General features: G+C 47.5%; 1 protein-coding gene across 5 annotated transcripts in view; it reads right to left on the bottom strand.

Annotated features, from left to right (window-relative positions):
- Positions 1-1,145: 1,145 nt before the first annotated feature.
- The window catches only part of CLIP2 (CAP-Gly domain containing linker protein 2), an 83,265-nt gene continuing 66,508 nt past the window's right edge, over positions 1,146-17,902 (bottom strand). For all 5 annotated transcript variants that reach the window (XM_052803591.1, XM_052803589.1, XM_052803593.1 and 2 more), the window contains 8 exons: positions 16,059-17,003; positions 13,389-13,446; positions 11,577-11,660; positions 10,986-11,142; positions 10,360-10,519; positions 9,576-9,761; positions 6,051-6,113; positions 1,146-5,416 (listed from right to left, as the gene is read on the bottom strand). In XM_052803591.1, coding sequence (XP_052659551.1) covers positions 5,405-5,416; positions 6,051-6,113; positions 9,576-9,761; positions 10,360-10,519; positions 10,986-11,142; positions 11,577-11,660; positions 13,389-13,446; positions 16,059-17,003 — 1,665 coding nt within the window. In that variant the 3' untranslated portion in view covers positions 1,146-5,404. The remainder of the gene's footprint in view (positions 5,417-6,050; positions 6,114-9,575; positions 9,762-10,359; positions 10,520-10,985; positions 11,143-11,576; positions 11,661-13,388; positions 13,447-16,058; positions 17,004-17,902) is intronic.

The following is a 17,902-nucleotide window of genomic DNA, read 5'->3' as shown; positions in this document are numbered from 1 at the left end:
CAAACCTCACCAGGTGTTCCAAAAGTTTTTTTTTTAAGTCCAAGAAAAGAAGCCAGGAAGCAAGGAAAAAAGCATCCCAATTTTTTTCCTGTATCTTAAGACAGCTGGCAATACTGGGAAACCCCTGCCTTTCTGTAAAGAATCTACAGCCCATGGGTGCAGGAAAACACGGCAGAAGGGAGAGATAGATGTTTCATTGCTGTATGGGGTGCTGCTGAGCTGGGGCACAGGCCATGGGAAGTCAGGGAAATTCCCAACTAAGAGATGCCATACCATGAAAAAAGCACCAAGCCCTGCAGTAAATTCCCCCAGTCGTGCTCCACGGGGGACAGCGTAACCCCACGATGCTCAGAGCATCCCTACAGGCATGCGGTGGGAACACGGGGGAAGAGGGGCAGGATGCTGGGCTGGGGAGCCACGTGGCTTACCTGGACCCACATGTGGGGCTGCAGGCTGGCACTGACCCTGGCAGCAACCACCCCCCCCCTCCCCTCCAGGACTGATCCACAGCAATCTCTGTTTCCCTGTGCTCTAAAGGTCTGCAGTAAGCAAGCTGGAAGGGAAAAGGACAACCCAACCGCCATCTCTGCCCCTGCAAAATCAAGGTGGCACCACTCAAACGAATAGGTACCAGCCTCGGGGTGAGGGGAGGTAGGTCTAGTGCAGCACACTGTGACACTCCTCGCCTCAGGGTGTTGTGGATGCGTCAGAGAGGGACTGGGGAGATTAACAGAGAAATAATCATGGATTAATAAATAGCACCATCACCCTGCGGCTCGGGAGATACCTGACAGCAGCAGGCCAGGAGAGCCGCTCTGGGAAGGAGCCGATGTTTGGTCTGGCTGTCCTCACCTCCAGCACAGGGTGCAGAAGAGCAAACGCCGCGTGCCGGCTCCTGGTGCATCTCATCCCCCAGGGCAGGTCTGCAACCTCTCGGCCGCTTGCAAACCCTGCTCTCGGCAGAGCCCAAACGCTGATGGCTCCAGGTCACCACCTGGTCTCAGGGCAAGAGGGACTTGCCAAAGCCCCACATTTGAGCTGCAAAAGGAAAGCCCCCCCTTGCTCCCCAACCATTTCCATCTCCCCATGCCTTGTGCACTGCAAAACACCCTTAACACACCCCCAGCAGCCCCGGGGTGCCTGACTTCAGCCACAGATTTTATTGTTAACAAGCTCACCACACCAGCAAGCCAGGACAGGGGGTGGATGGTACATGAATACACATCTCTAGTAGTTACACAAACTAAGATTTGTACAGCTTTTGTACAGAGGAAGAAATAAAATGAATCAAATAACAAAATAGACATTAGCAGTCAAACCTTTTTTTTTTTTTCCTTTTTTTTTTTTTATATCATACTAACAAAATCTGATAGCCAAAAAATGACTAAGCTACAAAATTGTTATACATACTGTACGGGTAAAAGGTTATCATCCATTTATACATCTAGTATCATCTTTATTCTGGTAACTTACATGAGGCCTATAGGATCTTAGTGTTATTAATAACTCCCTACAAGATAGTGTTGAGCTGCTAAAGCTGCCGAACAACGGAGTACTGGAATTTTTGTTAAGACTTTTACAGTGTCATTTGCATCATTTTGTTTTAATGAAACCCTCATGCATCTCTTCTGTCAGCCAGAGGAACCACTGGTGGCTAGGGGTAGGCAAGAGCTGTAAAGCCTTGGCTGGCAACTTTGCACCCGTCATTCAGTACGGCACTGGCACGGTGCTGCCCCTTGCTCCAGCTCTCTGGATGCTGTAAGGAGGGATAAAGCTGAAATCACCAACCAAGACTGATTCTTTTCCCTTTGGTCTAGAGGGTTAGAGAAGAAATCACTAAACATGGAGCAGTCTCCATTTCAAAGACTTTTTTCACTGGATAATGTCTTAGCTTTCAGCAGAAAAGCATCACTAACCGTTGGGGTAACACAGCTGGCCATGAGGGCTGGTCTCACAACCGGAGTGCTGGTCCTTCCCTTGGTGCCGAGGGCTCCAGCAGCGTGCTACCTCCTGCTCCCCACCCTGCACTGGTGCTCTGAGGCATGATGCTCAGGACTCGGCTCCAGATGCAAAACCAGCATGGCACGCACAAGCTGGGAGAGGGGCTGGGGAGAACACAGCCCCCCTGTACCAGCTCTTGGGGATCAAGATAAGAGCAAGGCTGAAGCCAAAGGGGGAGTGAAGGCACAAACAGGAATCAGCCCCTGACCAACAACAGGAGATGGGTGCATCAGTGCTCCAATGCCTTTGAAAATCTCCCCCAAAGAACCAAGCCAGTAAGACCAAATATCGTGAAGTACTTTATACACCACCACATAGGCAAAAATAGCACTTAAACTTACAAATAAATAGAGGGGCTGGGGAATCTCCTCCTTGTCCTTTCCAAGTTTGTCCCTAGTTTGGTCTCTTACAACCTCAGAAGGGCAGCCAGAGGCAGGTGCCCTTGGGAAACCTGTGCCAGTTTTGGAGGGAGGATATGGCTGGTGTCCAAACCCCCTCCTGGCCACTTTATACAGGGTTGAGCTGAAACCCAGATGACGCATGTGATAGCACGTCCTGTTGACGCTGTAGTTGGTCCTGTTTGGGGAGCAACTCCCATGGACCTGCACCCCAAGGCGGGTGGGGACACATTTCGGTACAGCCCTGCAACACAAAGACCACACAGCCGCCACAGAAAGCCAAGAAGTGCCATCAGCTCCTGGCTGATCCTTAGGGACCAGCACAGCTATTTACAGCCAGAGACCATCAGCACTAACTCTAAGCCTTCTCTGACCCATCTGCTGCTGTTCTGCCCGGTCAGCTCGGGTCACAGTGAAGAGCCACAGGTCTGAGCCGCTCACAGGGGATGGTCCCTGGGAGGAGGTGGGAGCCAGAGACTCCTCCAGCCAGAACCACTGCCACGCTGACAACTCTGGATCTGATTAATGGAACCAAATACATGGTCCCCATAACCACTCCTGGGGGATCCTGTCCTGTGCAGAGCCAAAGGTGCATTAAGGGAGGTAGAAAACACAGGTATCCTTCCTCTGTAGATGAAGGCAGCTGATCACAAGTCACTAGAAGACCTATCAGGTAAATTAAGTTACAAACCAGAATAGGCTCTCCCACCTGCAGGTGCCCGGGAAGCCCTGGGCTTGGAGACAAGCGGCACTGCAAGAAGCACTCCATTAGCTCCACTCAACCCAGTGGAAGCTGCAGACGTGACTTCAGAGACCATCCAGCCAACAGGAGCACCTTGGGAAACACCAGCCCTAAATTCTTAAAAACAGTAGCTCCCAGTGAGGTATTCACTGTCGCGGGCTGTAACAACAAACACTCCCTCTGGGATTTGCCTAAATCACTCAGGAGATGAATACACCAACCAGGAGGATTTTGGAGACCACACCTATGATCCCTTGGGAAACTCCCAGAGCTAGGCAGGGATGTGGCAGTCTTCCTGGTGACTAGTAAGAGCTGATGAAACACTTCTACAAGGCAGGATGGGATCCCACTTGAATTATTTCCAGCCAATTAGATCCCAAGCTCTGCCTCCCCCCGCTGTACGCCAGATGTAAACTGTGTTTTCTGACCTGCTTTACTCCCCTCAAGTCACCTTCCTCTTTCATCCTCCCTTTGAATGAAGTGACATCACCAATCCTGCACCGAGTGAGCAGGGTCCAGTATTGTGTCGTAGCCCAGATTCAGCAACATCCTCCTCATGGCAGAATTGCAGCCATGAAGCCCAAGTCTTTCCCAGGTTGCTTCTGGCTGCCCATCCTTCAAGGAAGTAGGAGTCTGGCAACCCACTACGGAAGAAGTAACACAACTTTGTAGAAAATCAGGGAAAAAAGCAATGAAGCTGACATGCCGTGATGTTCATCTGCCTGTGGTCTGGCTCAGATCTCCTCTCTCAGTGGTCTCTTCTGTCCTGGCCTCTTTCACAGATGCCCCATCATAACACAAGAGCTTCCAAACACTGGAAGAGTCAGGCACTAACTAGGAGAAGCCTGGTAAAATATTGCTGTGACTCTTTCTTGTGGTACTGAACAATGAATCTGAACTGGACTCTCTCACACCTTTAAGAGCATATTATCCCCTTCCTCCACCCTACTGTCCCTTGGGAGCTGTGGTGCAAAGTTAAAGAGAAGAGTAAAGCCTTCAGAAGAAGGAATAAGACCCTTGCCTGGGCCTGCACTGCTGCGTACAGACACAAGAGCTGTGTGGGCTTGTCTTGGATTCTTTCTGCTCCAAATGCTTGTACTCAGGTCATGCACAGAGGATTGCTGTACCCGTCAAATACAGACAGCCACTACTGCATGAATGCTCACAGCAGCACTTTAGCCTCCTCCATTCCTGGTATTAAGCGATGGCCATCATACTGAAGAGCCAAGGATAGCTCTGGAGAATTGCCAGGCAATCCCCCATTAGCTGTTAAATTAAACAAGTAAGGAGGGAACCATCTCCTCAGGGCATCGGTCCCACACTGACTGTAGCCAGCATGGAGCTCTCAGGCCAGCGATGCCGAGATCCAGCTGTCTGTGGAGTCCTGTGCTCAAAAAAGACCCAATAAAGCACATATGAGTGAGGGGGACCAGGCTGGGCAGCCTGGCTGTGGCCCAGGGCATTGGCAGGCCAGCCCAGCAATCTCTCTGCAGGAAGAAAGGCCAACCACACCTGAGTGAGGTGTGCCTGTCCCCAAACTCAGAGGCACCACAGCTCCTTCCCCAAACAGCAGTGGGTGAGAAACGAAATAAATAACCCTCTGAAATCAGATTATCTCCCACAACATGCTATCATACAAGTACTAGGTGCAGCCTCCGTGCTCTGGAACAGCGATGTCTTCTAGAAGGCAAGGAGGGAAACGCATCCTCACACCCCGTCTTCCTCAGCCTACGCGTGCCAGCGTGAACAGTCAGCCCAGCAGGTTTCACTTGCTTGTGCAGGTCTTCAAGACACTGACGGGGGTAGAAGGGAAGGGACAGACGACGTGGGAAGCGTGCAGCCTCTGGGCACACGCTTTGGAGTTGAACACCACAAGCAAATCCCTTTGCAGCTCCTGTGGGCTTACTGGGACTTGCTGACACTTCAACCACCGTTCGGGGCAGCTGTCATCCAGACCAGGTCAGCTGGTGGGACAAGGGCAACTCAAGCAATACAAATTCCACAGTCAAAACCAATACAAGTAAGAAACCAAACCCAGAGAGATCTTTCTGCTCCCTCTTGGAACAATGGCTGCCTTGGAAAACTGGACTCCAGGATTGTCCTGATTACATCAGTTAGTATATTATAAACATTGTCCTGCTTTAAAGTGAAAATACTGTTTCTGGTCTTTTGGAGGTGCTAAAGCCAGATGTGGTATCGTTTTTCCTGACTGTGCACAGGAGCTGATACTGGCGTGAAATGATCCTCTTTCACCTCTTCTCTATCAGAGCTTCTCCTGGAAGAAAAGAGACCTTGTTAGGCAAAAGGAGAGCAAGCAGAGGTCTTTTTACAGAAGAGGAAACCGAGGCATGGAGTGGAATGCCACCAGGCCTGCCGTGTCCTGACCAGCGGCTCTGCCCAGTAAGTCACATTGCCTCTTCCTCATGCTGGCCATCCTGCCTGTGAGGAGATGAAGTCTGAGGCTACAGGTCTTGCCCTACATCATGAAAACCATGGGAGACTAGGACAGCATGTCCCACAAATGCCACCCATGTAAAGGGGACGGCAGAGATCTGGGACCGAGCAGGTTCTAGCTGCGGCTGCCAGGAAAAGATTCATATAGCCGCTGACCCAGGAGACTGAGGTGAAAATCCCTTCTCACTGCTCGTCCCAGAGCAAGCACCCGCTGCACCTCAGTGTGCATCTCACTAGCACCTTCCTGACAGCTTCAAGTGGTTTTAATGGTAAGGTGGTGTTCCCACCATGCTTGGGAACTGGAGTTGTGCAAAGCCCCTTGCTTTCACTGTGGGAATGACACAGTCAAGCTTTGCTGGCAGAACTGCCTCCATCCAAGAGCTGTCCCCAGCACAGCAGGCAAGAAGTCACATTAAGCAGTCACCGTTTTAAACAACATCCTGCTTATAACTTACCTCTTGCTTGTGGGATTTATCCTGCTGGTGAATTCCGTTAGCAGACCCAGAATTTCCAACAGTCTGCAAGGGAGAATGTACAATACTTACTGAAGAGGGACACAGAGCCTAGGGGTGTTGCCTACAAGCGCTGAAATCTGGCAAGACTGCCATCTCCTTCCTTAGCAGCCTGCTCCACACAAGGAGAGGAGAATGCAAAAATCCCACCCCACTTTTGGCAAGAAGCTTCCTGCCCTCTGCACCCTGGCCCAATCCCCACATGCCAGATTGCATCCTTCCCAGCTACAAAACATCCCCCAAGTTCCTTATGGACACAGACCCGCTCTTCACTTCTGACTCTTAAATCCCAATAAACAAACCCTCAGCCAGGGGCACCATTAGCTGCAAAACACGGCACAGTGAACATCCCAGCAGTGAAAAGGACATTTGCCATTCCCCATTTCCCGTCTCTGGGGACGAGTCTGCAGCCAGGGCAGGCTGTTCTATCTTTAGAAAGCACAAGAACTTTTAAACATTTATAATGTTTCTTTAGCAGGGATAATATGGAGCCCTTCAGCTTCAAAATGACAGTACAACTGGCACAAATGAGAAGAAAGCTGCAGCCTAAAGTCACAGCATGCCAGATGTCAGTTCTTGGGTCTTGGTAGTCAGATTCACAGTTGTCGGTGAACTGCTGACGGGAGCAAAACCAGACGTTATGGGGAGACAAGACTGCAAGGTTTAAAACCCATCATTAGAGGAGCCCCAGCTACCCAGCTTCCATTCTTACTGTGATCATGAAGGTGCACAACCAACCCTACAGGACAGAGGTTTAGTTTGGGCAGGAAAAACTGGCAGAGATTCAAACCGAGCTCTGCTTTGAGAGCCTGAACTGTTTGCCGGGCAGCGAATCCTACCTGGATGGATGGCAAGAACAGTGCTGCTGTAGTCACTCAGCCTTGGGGTCTGCACCCACTGCCACAGGGGATTCAGGCCTTGCACAAGGCATCATATGCTACCCTGGCTGCCAGCACACCCCATCTCTGCACTAAGCAGCTATCAGATACCAGGAATTAGGTTTGAAATTTGGTCTCAGTACATGGTCACGATAATGAACAAAGCGGCGCAATTCACTTGAAATTAAATAAAAAAGCTCCCACAGCAATCACCGCAAAACCTCCAACAAAAGGCCTGAATGCCAAATCCTTGTCATTTCCTGCAAAGCTGTGAGGTCCCAAGGGTCTCCCAAGCTGAGGGTCTCCCAAGACACAGAGAAGGCAAAGATCCTCTTCCTCTATTACAGGACAAATACTTTGCAGCTGCAGGCATGGAAACAGCAAGGCAGCAATTACTTGACAATGAGACGAAGACACAGTGCCATTATGCTCCCCCAGCTCCTGCACCTCCTTGTCTAACAGCAAGGCCAGCCATGCGCATCAAGGACTGCAGAGCGCAGCGGCTGACGAAGCCTGCAAAGGGAGAGCAGCAGCAGCTTGTGGTAATTAGAGACTTCCTTCTTGAGCGCGCTGCGAAGTGAAGGCTTTACAGACAAAGGGAGAGCAATGCCAAGGCAGAGCCTGGGCAACAGCTGCTGCTGTCAGAGAGGAGATGGGAGGTCAGAAGCTAGTGCAGGATGGGTTACAGCAGAAACGTGGCTTCTGGGGAAGAACCATGAATTCCCTAACTATTGCACCAGGATCTCTTTAGGCCAGCAACATCCTCAGGCTCAGCCTGAAAGCCCCTGGTTAACAGCTCCCCTTCATAAGGGGAAGGATGAACAGATATCATACCGAAACTAAGAGCTTTGATCCAGACTTCCTTGTAACTAGGCGCTTTAAAAATCTGACATCAACAGAAGTTTGAAGCCTAGCTTCCCGCAATAATCCTCTGTCTGTCTCTTAGTACCATGGTTTGTAGCTGAAGGCATAATACTATCTTGTCGTATCTCTAAGATTTCTTAAGCATGAAAGTATCAAAGTAATACCAGGGATAGATTAGCTGACCTCATAAGGTCCATTCCAACTCCCTTTATGTAAGATTAGTTATTTTCTACAGCTGGGGAAGAAATAATTACCACCTGCACCACCTCTGGAGACAGGAATGCAAAAGGGAGGATTTCCTTTTTTCAAGGGACTTAGTATTAAAGCAAACAGAGAATAACTTTCCCCACCCCTCCCATAGCTTCCAACAGATGAGGTTGTCGTGATGCATTTTCATTTGACACATAGCAATTACAGCAGAAGCTAAAGTCACTCTGGAGGTACCGACAGGATTACAGTACGTCTTGGACTGCCACAAACTTGTCATCACAACTACAGCTGTCCTGTCTGGTGCTGGCAGACAGCTGCTGCCGCTGCACTGCGGGATATAGAGACTTGTCTGCAACACACAGATGCTCAGCTGAGCCAGCAGAGCTTTCAGGGCTGCAATTTTTACTGTGCACCCTCCTCCTGACTGCCTCCCTGCAAGTACTACTGCAATGCAAGCAGCCATTTGGTGTATCTGCAAACTGTGCAGAAGACAGTGTCATGGGAGAAGACTTGATACCCCTCAGATTACCTACCACAACATATCTGCACTTGCATCCGGGAAAACAAGCTCTCTGCCCATTTTCCGTGTCTAGAGACTTGTTCTGTACTATCCTAAGGTGTCTGCTTGAATGCGAGTTGTAGCTCATTACTGCAAGAGAAAGACATTTTTCAGCTAAGAATTTAAATAAGCAAGTACAAGAGGAGCACTAGTGCATCTGGGCTCTGAAAGCCATAACCTGGTTGCAGACACAAGAGAAAATACAGCTAGAAGAGCAATAAAGGACACGAAGCACAAAGCTTGGCACAAGGGGCAGATCACTTCGCAGGAGGAATCAGTCAGGGCTTGAACACCACAGGTACAAGACGGAAAAAGCCAAATGTGGAGAGTCAAGTTATCTGCAGCCTTCAATTTCATAAAGAAGGATGCAAGACAAACAGAAGGAGTTTTGCTTTTGTCAGAAGAAACAAAGGGAGACCAGAGGAAGTTGGGAAGAGAAGACAGTAACTGGAATGGGAACATTCATGGTCCATCAGCAAACCCAGATCAGAATCAGAGATGCCTCCAGGAGCTGGTAAGAGAAATGGAAAATATTTTCCCAGAGTCACCTCCAAAGTTTCTGCTTATGGACTACATGGAAATAAACCTCTCAAAGAACAGGGATGGCAGAAACCCTCAAATTCCATATCATAAAGTGCCTGTACCGCAAGGATGTGCAGCCACACATCATTGTATGCGTAAAGAACAGTTACTCACACTGCAACATTCCCCAAAATACCACATTTAGCAACCATTCTTGAAGAGCACAAAAGGATCTGTAATTACCAACTAGCAAGGCTTTTCTTAGTTTTAAGCTACCTCTGACAGAACAAAGTCTTGCCAGGCTGTTTCCAGCAGAGAAAGGGACCCAGCTGACTGCATTACCCCCCACAGCACAGGGCAAGATCCCAGGAGATTGCTCAAGACAGATGACTGGTGAGGGCTGAGCAACCTGGGAAACGATTGCCAATGCTCTACCTGTGTTTTCTCGGAGGAGAGCCTCATCGCTTCCATGAGCTTCTCCATCTGGTGGCCCTGCTCCAGCGCATTGCGCAGCACATCCTCCGTGCTGACAAGCCGGTGCTGCAGCCGGATCACTTCTGACTCTGACGAGGGGTCGATCAGGGAGTATCGCCGCTGATCCGTTACTGATTTTTCCTTGTCCTTATAGAGCAAAGGGAAAATAGGAGCATGTTAGATTAAAACCAGTAACTACAGAGACTAAGCAAAGTCAAAATCCACAGTAACTCGTACAACTGTGTTTTGATTTCAACAGTAGATGGGGTCAAAGCACAACCCTGAAGGCAATTTTATCAAGTGCGACCAGCAGCAGCTCCAGTTTGTTCCCAGCAGAGTTCAAATAAATTATTCACATTTCAACCACTGGAGGACACTGAAGTACACAGGAATCAGAGGACATTGCTTATTCCTGGATCAGAGAATGTATAAAACAATGTGGGGTAGCTGACCGACCTTCAGTTTCTCCCACAAATTTTAGCCCTATTTAGCCATGGATCTAAAAAACCCGTGGGAACAGCAAAACACTGGAGAAGGACATATGGACATTTTTGCTGCTTAATGAGGTGCCACTAAGCCAGGCCACAGCTCACAGGCGCTGTCAAGGAAGTTCCCATCAGATGCTCAGTAGCACAAAAGAAAGCATGAAGACTTGGAGCAAGGGTGAAGGGCTAGGACCCTCCCTCAGCAGCACAGAGCCCTCCAGCCCCCAGGCTAAGGCCAGTAGGGGTTTTGGTGCCCTCACCAGCACAACCAGTTTCTCTCGCAGACCCTTGATGTCATCTTTGAGCTTCTGTTCCTTCAGCCGCCACTCTGCTTTGTGCACTTCCCGGCTTAGGTCCCGCTCTGGCCCAGGCGAGTGCCGGTTCGCCTCCAGTAACAACACTCTCAGCTCGTTCAGACTCCTGGAAGAAGCAGCATGAAAAGGTGAAGACGTTCCAGAGCCCACACACCACTGGAGTCCTGCTGCGCTCCCTCCCACCTTTGCTACGGACCCAAAGGAAGGCCAGCGAGCAAACCTGACCCAACTTCTACCGCTTCGGGGGCTTCACATTTCCTGTCCTCCCCACTGTGCCAGCTTTAAAGAGACTGGGACCTGCACAAGGCACCGCATTTCAGAGCAGGGCAGCAGCATCTACATGGGCATTGAGCTGTCTTGCAGCTCCTGGCAAGCAGTGAAAGGGCAGTCCCTTTGATAATTCACAGCCCCTGATTTTAACCAAATTCGCACATGAGCATCTCTAAAGAACAGGAAAGCTGGAGGCTGAACTTCAACAATTCAACCTCTAGATTTCTTTTGGTGGTAAATTAAAGCACCCTGAACACACAGAGCCCCGTCTCCAGCTCCATCCTTCAGACCTGCAGACTGACCTTTCCTTCTTGAGTAGCTCCTGGCTAATCAGGACCAGTTGCCCTGAAGCATCGTGTGTTTTCTTGGTCAAGGCTTCCAGTTCACCTTCCAGCCTCTTCTTTTCTTTTAACAACGAATCAGCCTTCTTTTCTGCTGTTTTGCATTTATTTTCCAAAGCTACAAGAAGCAGAGGATACAGGGGGAAGAAAGGTCACTTAGTCCTTTACTTACGTTCCTGCTTTTTGCCTTTTCCCAACTCCCACTCCTAGCAGCATAGACCTGGTTAGCTCTGGATCTGGCCCTATTTAAGGGCAGATCTCAGAAACAACACACCTGGCTCCATTTACTTCTGCCTCTTTCAGCTTTTGACATTCAATGAGCCCAAACTCTCCCTCACAGGATACAAATATCTTCTGCAGTGTTTGTGTTCAACTCCTGAGAAGAGACTGAAACTCCTGAACAAATTTTTACCAAAAATATCCATTAAAAGACAGGCAGTGCCATGTTTTAACACCAACCCATTTCAGCACGTGGGCCCTTGTTCAACAGCAGTACAGAGGATGAGCAAGGAAACAGCTAGTTCCCACCAGCACTGGATTAGGGAAACTTACCACTTACTTGGGCCCTTAGAGTTTCAGTTTGGGACACCAGTGATGACACCTCTTTGTCTCTTTTACTCAGCTTGTCTTGGAGGTCTGTGGGAGGATGAAAAGAAAAGACAAAGATTAGAAGCTTGGAAAATGCTTTGTGCAAATCAGGAAGGTATCAAGTGTAAGGCATGGGTCGGGATGTGACAGGGGCATGGTGGTGGTACCCTTCATCGGCAGAGAAGCAGCAGGAGACAAATAACGGGTGTTTCTCACTGCATCTCGCCACCATCCAGGCATTAGGAGGTAGGATACACAGCTGGGAAGCCATATCAGACAGGTTTAAGAAAGCAACCACAAGGTGGGAAAAGAAAAAGGGAATAAAACATTAATCAAAATCACAGAAAGGAACTTTCAGCACATTTCTTTGTGTTACCTCCTACACTGGAAGGCAAAGACACGTTTTCTGGAACTGATGCATTTCCACACTCAAACAGAACTGTAGATTTGAAGTATGATGCTTTTGTGGCTCAAGTCTGAACTGGTTGTTTTTAGTACATCTATATATGGCTTATTCAGTGTGGAAACAACATGCACACAGACTGAGTGGCCATTTTAAGAGCAGCGGCTGCTGGACCTAGTTATGCTTTGCCTTCACTAGGCAGGAATTACCTGTCAATCATATGATTTAGTATAGCATATATGTAATCCTGTACCTGCAAAGACAGTGATGAGCCAAATGACAATGCTTAGCTAGCATTGAGGGCAGATGGAAATAGGACAGAACACCTCTGTCTGAATCCAGAAACAGCTGGAGGGACACTCAAACTAAACAAAGTTTCTGTTAAGTGAAGTTTAAGCCAGTAAAAGTCCCCAGTAACCTCCATTTAGGTTGCTCCATCCTGAGCAGGACTTTAACAAGGGCTTTGCAGAGAACAGACACCTTAGAGGTGAGTAATGGAGAAAGAGCTATGCTACCATAAGCCAAATGCCATCTGAAAAGAAAAATGACAAGTTAGTTCTTTACAGATCACCTTTGCGATCTAGACTGATAACGTTTTCTGCTACATAAAAACCAACCCTAAGGAAGAAAGAAGAAATACAAGTCTCCTGGGAATGAGCAAGGGAAGACATGATCTGGAAGCACCTTACGTGTCTTGGAACAGCCCTGAATCCTTCAGACACCCAAAAGTGTATGTCATCCACAGCAATGTGGTAGGACATCGCTCCTAACAGGGACCATCTGGGCCGTCCAGCATTAATCTTGCCAGGTCTGCTGTTGCTCAGACTAGGGGTTACAGCTTACCCTCTTTGTGAGGGAGGCTGAGCGCAATTTAGTTTCAAAGCTACTTTATACAAATTTTCTGAGTGCATCAATTCTATGTTTTGTTAAAAGGATGGATTTGATTCATAGTAAGCTTAATAAAAAAAAGTAACGCCCATTATTTTAAGCCTGTCACATTAATATCTACCATTACCAGTCCTCTCCTATGAACAAATTACATTTAATGTCTGGATTTTACCCACTGTAAAAATCAGTGATGGGATGGAAGTGCGCCCATTTCCCCAGATCTGTCTCCAGCCTGCACCATCTGCATGGTGAATGTCTAATGCAAATAAAAAACATCCACCCTTGCATATGCTCAGCCAGATTAGAAGAAAAAAAAAAAAAAAAAAAGGCAAACAACAAATGCCATCCAGCAAAATCTGAGAGATGAAATGGCTTCCTAAGCCCCTTCCACACAGCCGTCCCTGCAAGAGCAGAAAGTTGGAGGAAGGGAAGACACACGATTTGCTAGAACAGGGTGTTCCAAAAAAAACAATAAAATTTCATACCTTCCATAGTCTGCTTCATTTTTATCTTTTCTTCTGAAATATCATTAGTTTCAATCATCTGAAATAAATGTAAAATATGAGATGTAAAACAGCCCTTTACCCAAAGATTCAAAGCAAAGTTAACAACCACAAAGCCCCATCCAAAGCAGAAGTGTATCCGGTACCCAAGTTACAATTTTTTACATCCTTCCTGAGAGGGAAACAAAGGCTTTTGAGGAGTCACTTCTACAGCTGGGTACTACTGAAGGCTAACTGGTACCATCTGAGAGTGCCCCCACACACCAGGCAGCTGAGCACAACAGCGAGATTCACCAGGGAGGGAAAAAGTGATCAGGCTTTCCCCACAAGCTCTGGTCCCAGCTTTCACAAGCTCAGAGTTTGTGCAGAGCGATGGAAGAGCTGCTCTCTGTTGGACCAGTCTCCTGTGGTTAATTATGGCAAATATTCAGGTGCAAATACTCATTAGCATTCAGCTTGAGACCTATCAGACAACAAGTTCCTCAACTTCTGAATAATCTAACTGTGCCCAAAGTTATAAAAACAGTAATAAAACACTGATAAAATAATAATTATTAGGGAATTAATACATTAATAAAAATAATAAAAAACAAATGCTAGTCCATATAGAGGATTCTGCCTTTTCCCCACCCTCTTTTGTTTATACTGGAACGAAAAGCCAGAAACAGCAGAGCTCACAGCCAGGCTTTCCATTGCAGAGGCCACAACGCTGCCCTTCAAGCCTTTTCACATCCAGCAGCCTTCGGTGGGACCTCAGCACATGCCCCAAATCAAGCAGTTGCTGTGGCCACCACCGCTGAAAGGCCCAAGGTCAGTCCCTGAGAGCCTGAGTGGGCTGCAGGACACGTCTAGCAGAAGCAGGAGTACACCCAAAGGGGAAATACCTGATGTACTTTTGGTATGGAAAAACTATTTTAACTGCTCTTTGGAAGCGCAGTTGTGGGTCTCACTTGAAGGTCTAGGAAAGACGGTCACAGAACACATTTGTTTGTTTAAAATATTTGGGTAGTTAATACTGCAGTCACATTAAATTAACTAAGACATTTAAAAATAGAATTTGCCGTGATACTCAAAGGCTTTCACCCATGCATTTCTTATCATGTTTTCCTGATTTTAATCAATACATAGTTAAAATAATTATTTTGAGACTCCCTGGTTCTAATTCAATATCAATATCCCCCAGAGCCCTCCACATTTATCTAAAGGGCTCTGGAACAAGCCTCCAGCTTCTTCTTTTACATTCATTCCTGTTTGAATACTGGCTGTAATATGTGACATGCTGTAATAACAACCCACTTCTCGCAGGGCCCTGGCTGTACTTATTGTTCACAACTGTCTTTACTAGATGAAACAAGTTGAGCAACCCTTGAAACACCATTAATGCTGTAGATTCCTCCTTGGGCTTTTGCCTTTCCTGTCTAGTTCAGTGTGCCTTTTTGCAGGCACGAAGCTCTGACTTGGCCAACAGTAATTCATGGGCTTCACTTTGCTGCCCAGAGGTGCAACCGATTTCAATGGGGCTGTTCACGTTGGCAAATTAAACATTGGCATTGTATTCACTTCATTGGCACCTCAGTCTGGAACAGTGACTACATCACCAGCAGTAGATTTCAAATGAGTATTCTTAAAACGTGCACATTTCATGGCTTATTTTAATTTACTACATCCCCACAGGGACAAGTCGTAAGTTGGGTTTTTGCTCACTTCTCATGCAAAATCCAAACACAAATAGGGGTCCAGCCTAGAACCATGAGTAGCAATCTCCCCCCCTCACTCTAGTGCAAAGCCAGCCATGTGTCCCTGTGCCATGCACAAAGGCAGGATGGCATCCTGTGGCAAATAGTAAAAAAAATGAGGATGACTTAAAAAGACACAAAGGCCACAGAAAATTGACCTCTTCATATTATTACTGCTCTTATTCCCTGGGAGGCTCAGGACTTGTATTCAATCAGGCATTTTACTTCCCCACCCTGGTGCCATCCTGACTCTTGCTAGCAGCTCTTCCACTATAATCCTCAAAGTCAACATTTTCCTGTGTCTCCCGTACATGCTGCAAAGCCTTCCCACTGCCTCTGCTGCATTGATGGCACACACCTCCCACCCAACCCCATCAGCTCAGCCCCCAACAGAGGCTCTCGAACCATGATCCACATGCTGGGCAAGCTACGTGCTCTATCTCAGCATGGGCAATGACTCTTCTTCCACCCTGTCCTCCACCTACCCCTAAAGGGCCTTGCTCAATAATACACTAAGACTGCTGCAGCTCCTTGGAGGACAACAGCTGTATTGTAGAAATGATGCTTTTCCAGCTAATAACGCTGCTTGCTCAGGGTAAGAGCCCGCCCTGACAAACCACGATAGCCCTATACTGCTGCCACAGGACTCATGTGTCTTCAAGCCCAGATGTGGCCCACTTCTCTTTGACTCTTATTTCTTCTAATTGTGCCACTGTACTGGCTTTCAAGAGTGGGAAGACACCTTCAGCATGGAGATGTAGTGCAGAAAAAGCACTAATCAATGGAAGGTAACAACATCCAGATACTTTGAGGCATAAAAGCCTCAGAAAACTGCACAAGGCAGCAGCTGAGGGCTACTCCTAGGAAGGGTTACTAACAGTGATGATAAACAAGCACAATGACCCAGAAGTCATACATTTGCATGCTGAGAAGGATGCAGGGCCTCCATGGACTGCAGCTTGTTCTCTAAGACAAGCACTTTTTCCTGCAATCTGTGGATCTCCTGTTTGCTCTGGGCTTCTGTTTTCTGTAATCTTTCATAGTCCAACATCTTCTTCTCAGCCAAAGAAATCTGCTCTTTCAAGAAAGCTATCGCTTGTGTCTGATCTTTATATTCATCATGAAGTTTCTCCAGTTCATGCACCCTCAGCTCAGCATCTCGACACTTGTCCTTCACATCTTGGAGCTCAAGAAGGTGCTGATTGCTTTTGGTTTCCAGTTGCATTTTCCAGTTGCTGTTGCTTTTTTCCACTTCATCCACAGCCTCCTGCAACTTCAGTTTGAGACTCTCTTTCTCCTTTATATGAACAGCCGTCTCAATGTCATGCTTTGCTTTCAGGTTCTCCAGCTCAAGCTGGTGCTCCATCTTTATACTCTCCACCACTGCCTTCAGTTCCACAATCTCCTTATGCTGGGTGTCGGGGCCTGTGCTCAGTGTGGCTTTCAGGTCCTCCAGAGACTTCTGGTGGTCAGAAGCTAACGTGTCCAACTTGGACTTCCAGTTGTCCATGAGCCCCATGTTCTCATTAGTGGCTTGCTGAACTTTATGCTTTAGGTCAACGATTTCCTGTGAGTACTTCTCATTGACAGATTTCAGCTTCTCCATCTCCTGCTGGTACTTCTTTAATGTCTTCTCGTACTTCTCCTTTAGCTGGCTGCTCTCCTTCTGATGCTCCTTGTTGGCAGACAGCAGTTGATCTCGTAGACGAAGAGCCTCTGACTGCAAGCCAAGGTTATGCTCAGGGGTCTCTGCTTGGTGAGAGCTCCTGAGGCACTGCCGAAGTTCATCCACCTCGCTGCGCCTCAGGCTCAACTCCTCCTCCAGCTGTAGGATTCTGGACTTCTCTGCTACCGTGGTTAACTGCAACACAACAGAAGACAAAGTCAGTCCCCACCTCTCATCGCTGCACCCTTCCTTTTAGTAAGTGTGCTCCAGTGGAAGTAAATCCAAAGTACATTAGTCAAAGTTCAAATAAACAGGAAAAGAATACCCAGCACCCTCCAATCCGAGTACAGTTTTGCACCAGGGTAACCATCACCGATAACTCTAACAGTTATGTCTTTGTGCCAATTGCAATTTGTTTTTTCTAATATGAACCTTTCGTTTTCCACAGAAAAACATGCATCTTTGAAACAACCCTTGAAATTCGCTAGAGAGCAACAGTGATTTATGAAAAATAATGTCCTGAAAGGGCATTATATTTCCAGACTAGGCATCTTGCCAGACGATGCACAGAGGAAATGTGACTGCACGTGCAGGAATATCACAAGCATTGAAACCAGCGTCAAGCATATCATGTTTCCTTTATTGCTTAGCAATCCTCAGCCTACAGACCTCTCTTCTGCATCGTAATTTGTTTACCCTGGTGTAAAAAGGAAAAGGGATTTTTACACGAGTACTTGTTAGAGTTTATTAGCAAAGTAAAAATAACATAGAAGGCTAGAGGATGCAAGGCAATAAATCTAGCTATGGTTAACATTGAGCGTAAGGGCTATGGATCAATGTATTACGATCTGAATGTAACCTAACAGGGCTGAACTACCTGCTAGTCACAGGGAGTTCAGGGTGCTGCAGCTATGGATGGAGAAGAGATTTGACTAGATGAAATATTAGAAAAAGGCAGAAGAAACAAGGAAACCAAGCCAAAACACAAGCGATCAATTCCATTTCATTTCCATTGCCATTTTCCCCACTAACCATGAGCCCAGGAGGCTGGGTGGTTTTATTTTAGATGGGCACAGGGGTGTTCAAACCAGTTA

Source organism: Harpia harpyja, chromosome 12 (assembly GCF_026419915.1).
Source record: "Harpia harpyja isolate bHarHar1 chromosome 12, bHarHar1 primary haplotype, whole genome shotgun sequence".
Classification (NCBI taxonomy): domain Eukaryota; kingdom Metazoa; phylum Chordata; class Aves; order Accipitriformes; family Accipitridae; genus Harpia; species Harpia harpyja.
The sequence above is the reverse complement of the archived record's forward strand: the minus strand, read 5'-3'. Positions and strand labels throughout refer to the sequence as shown.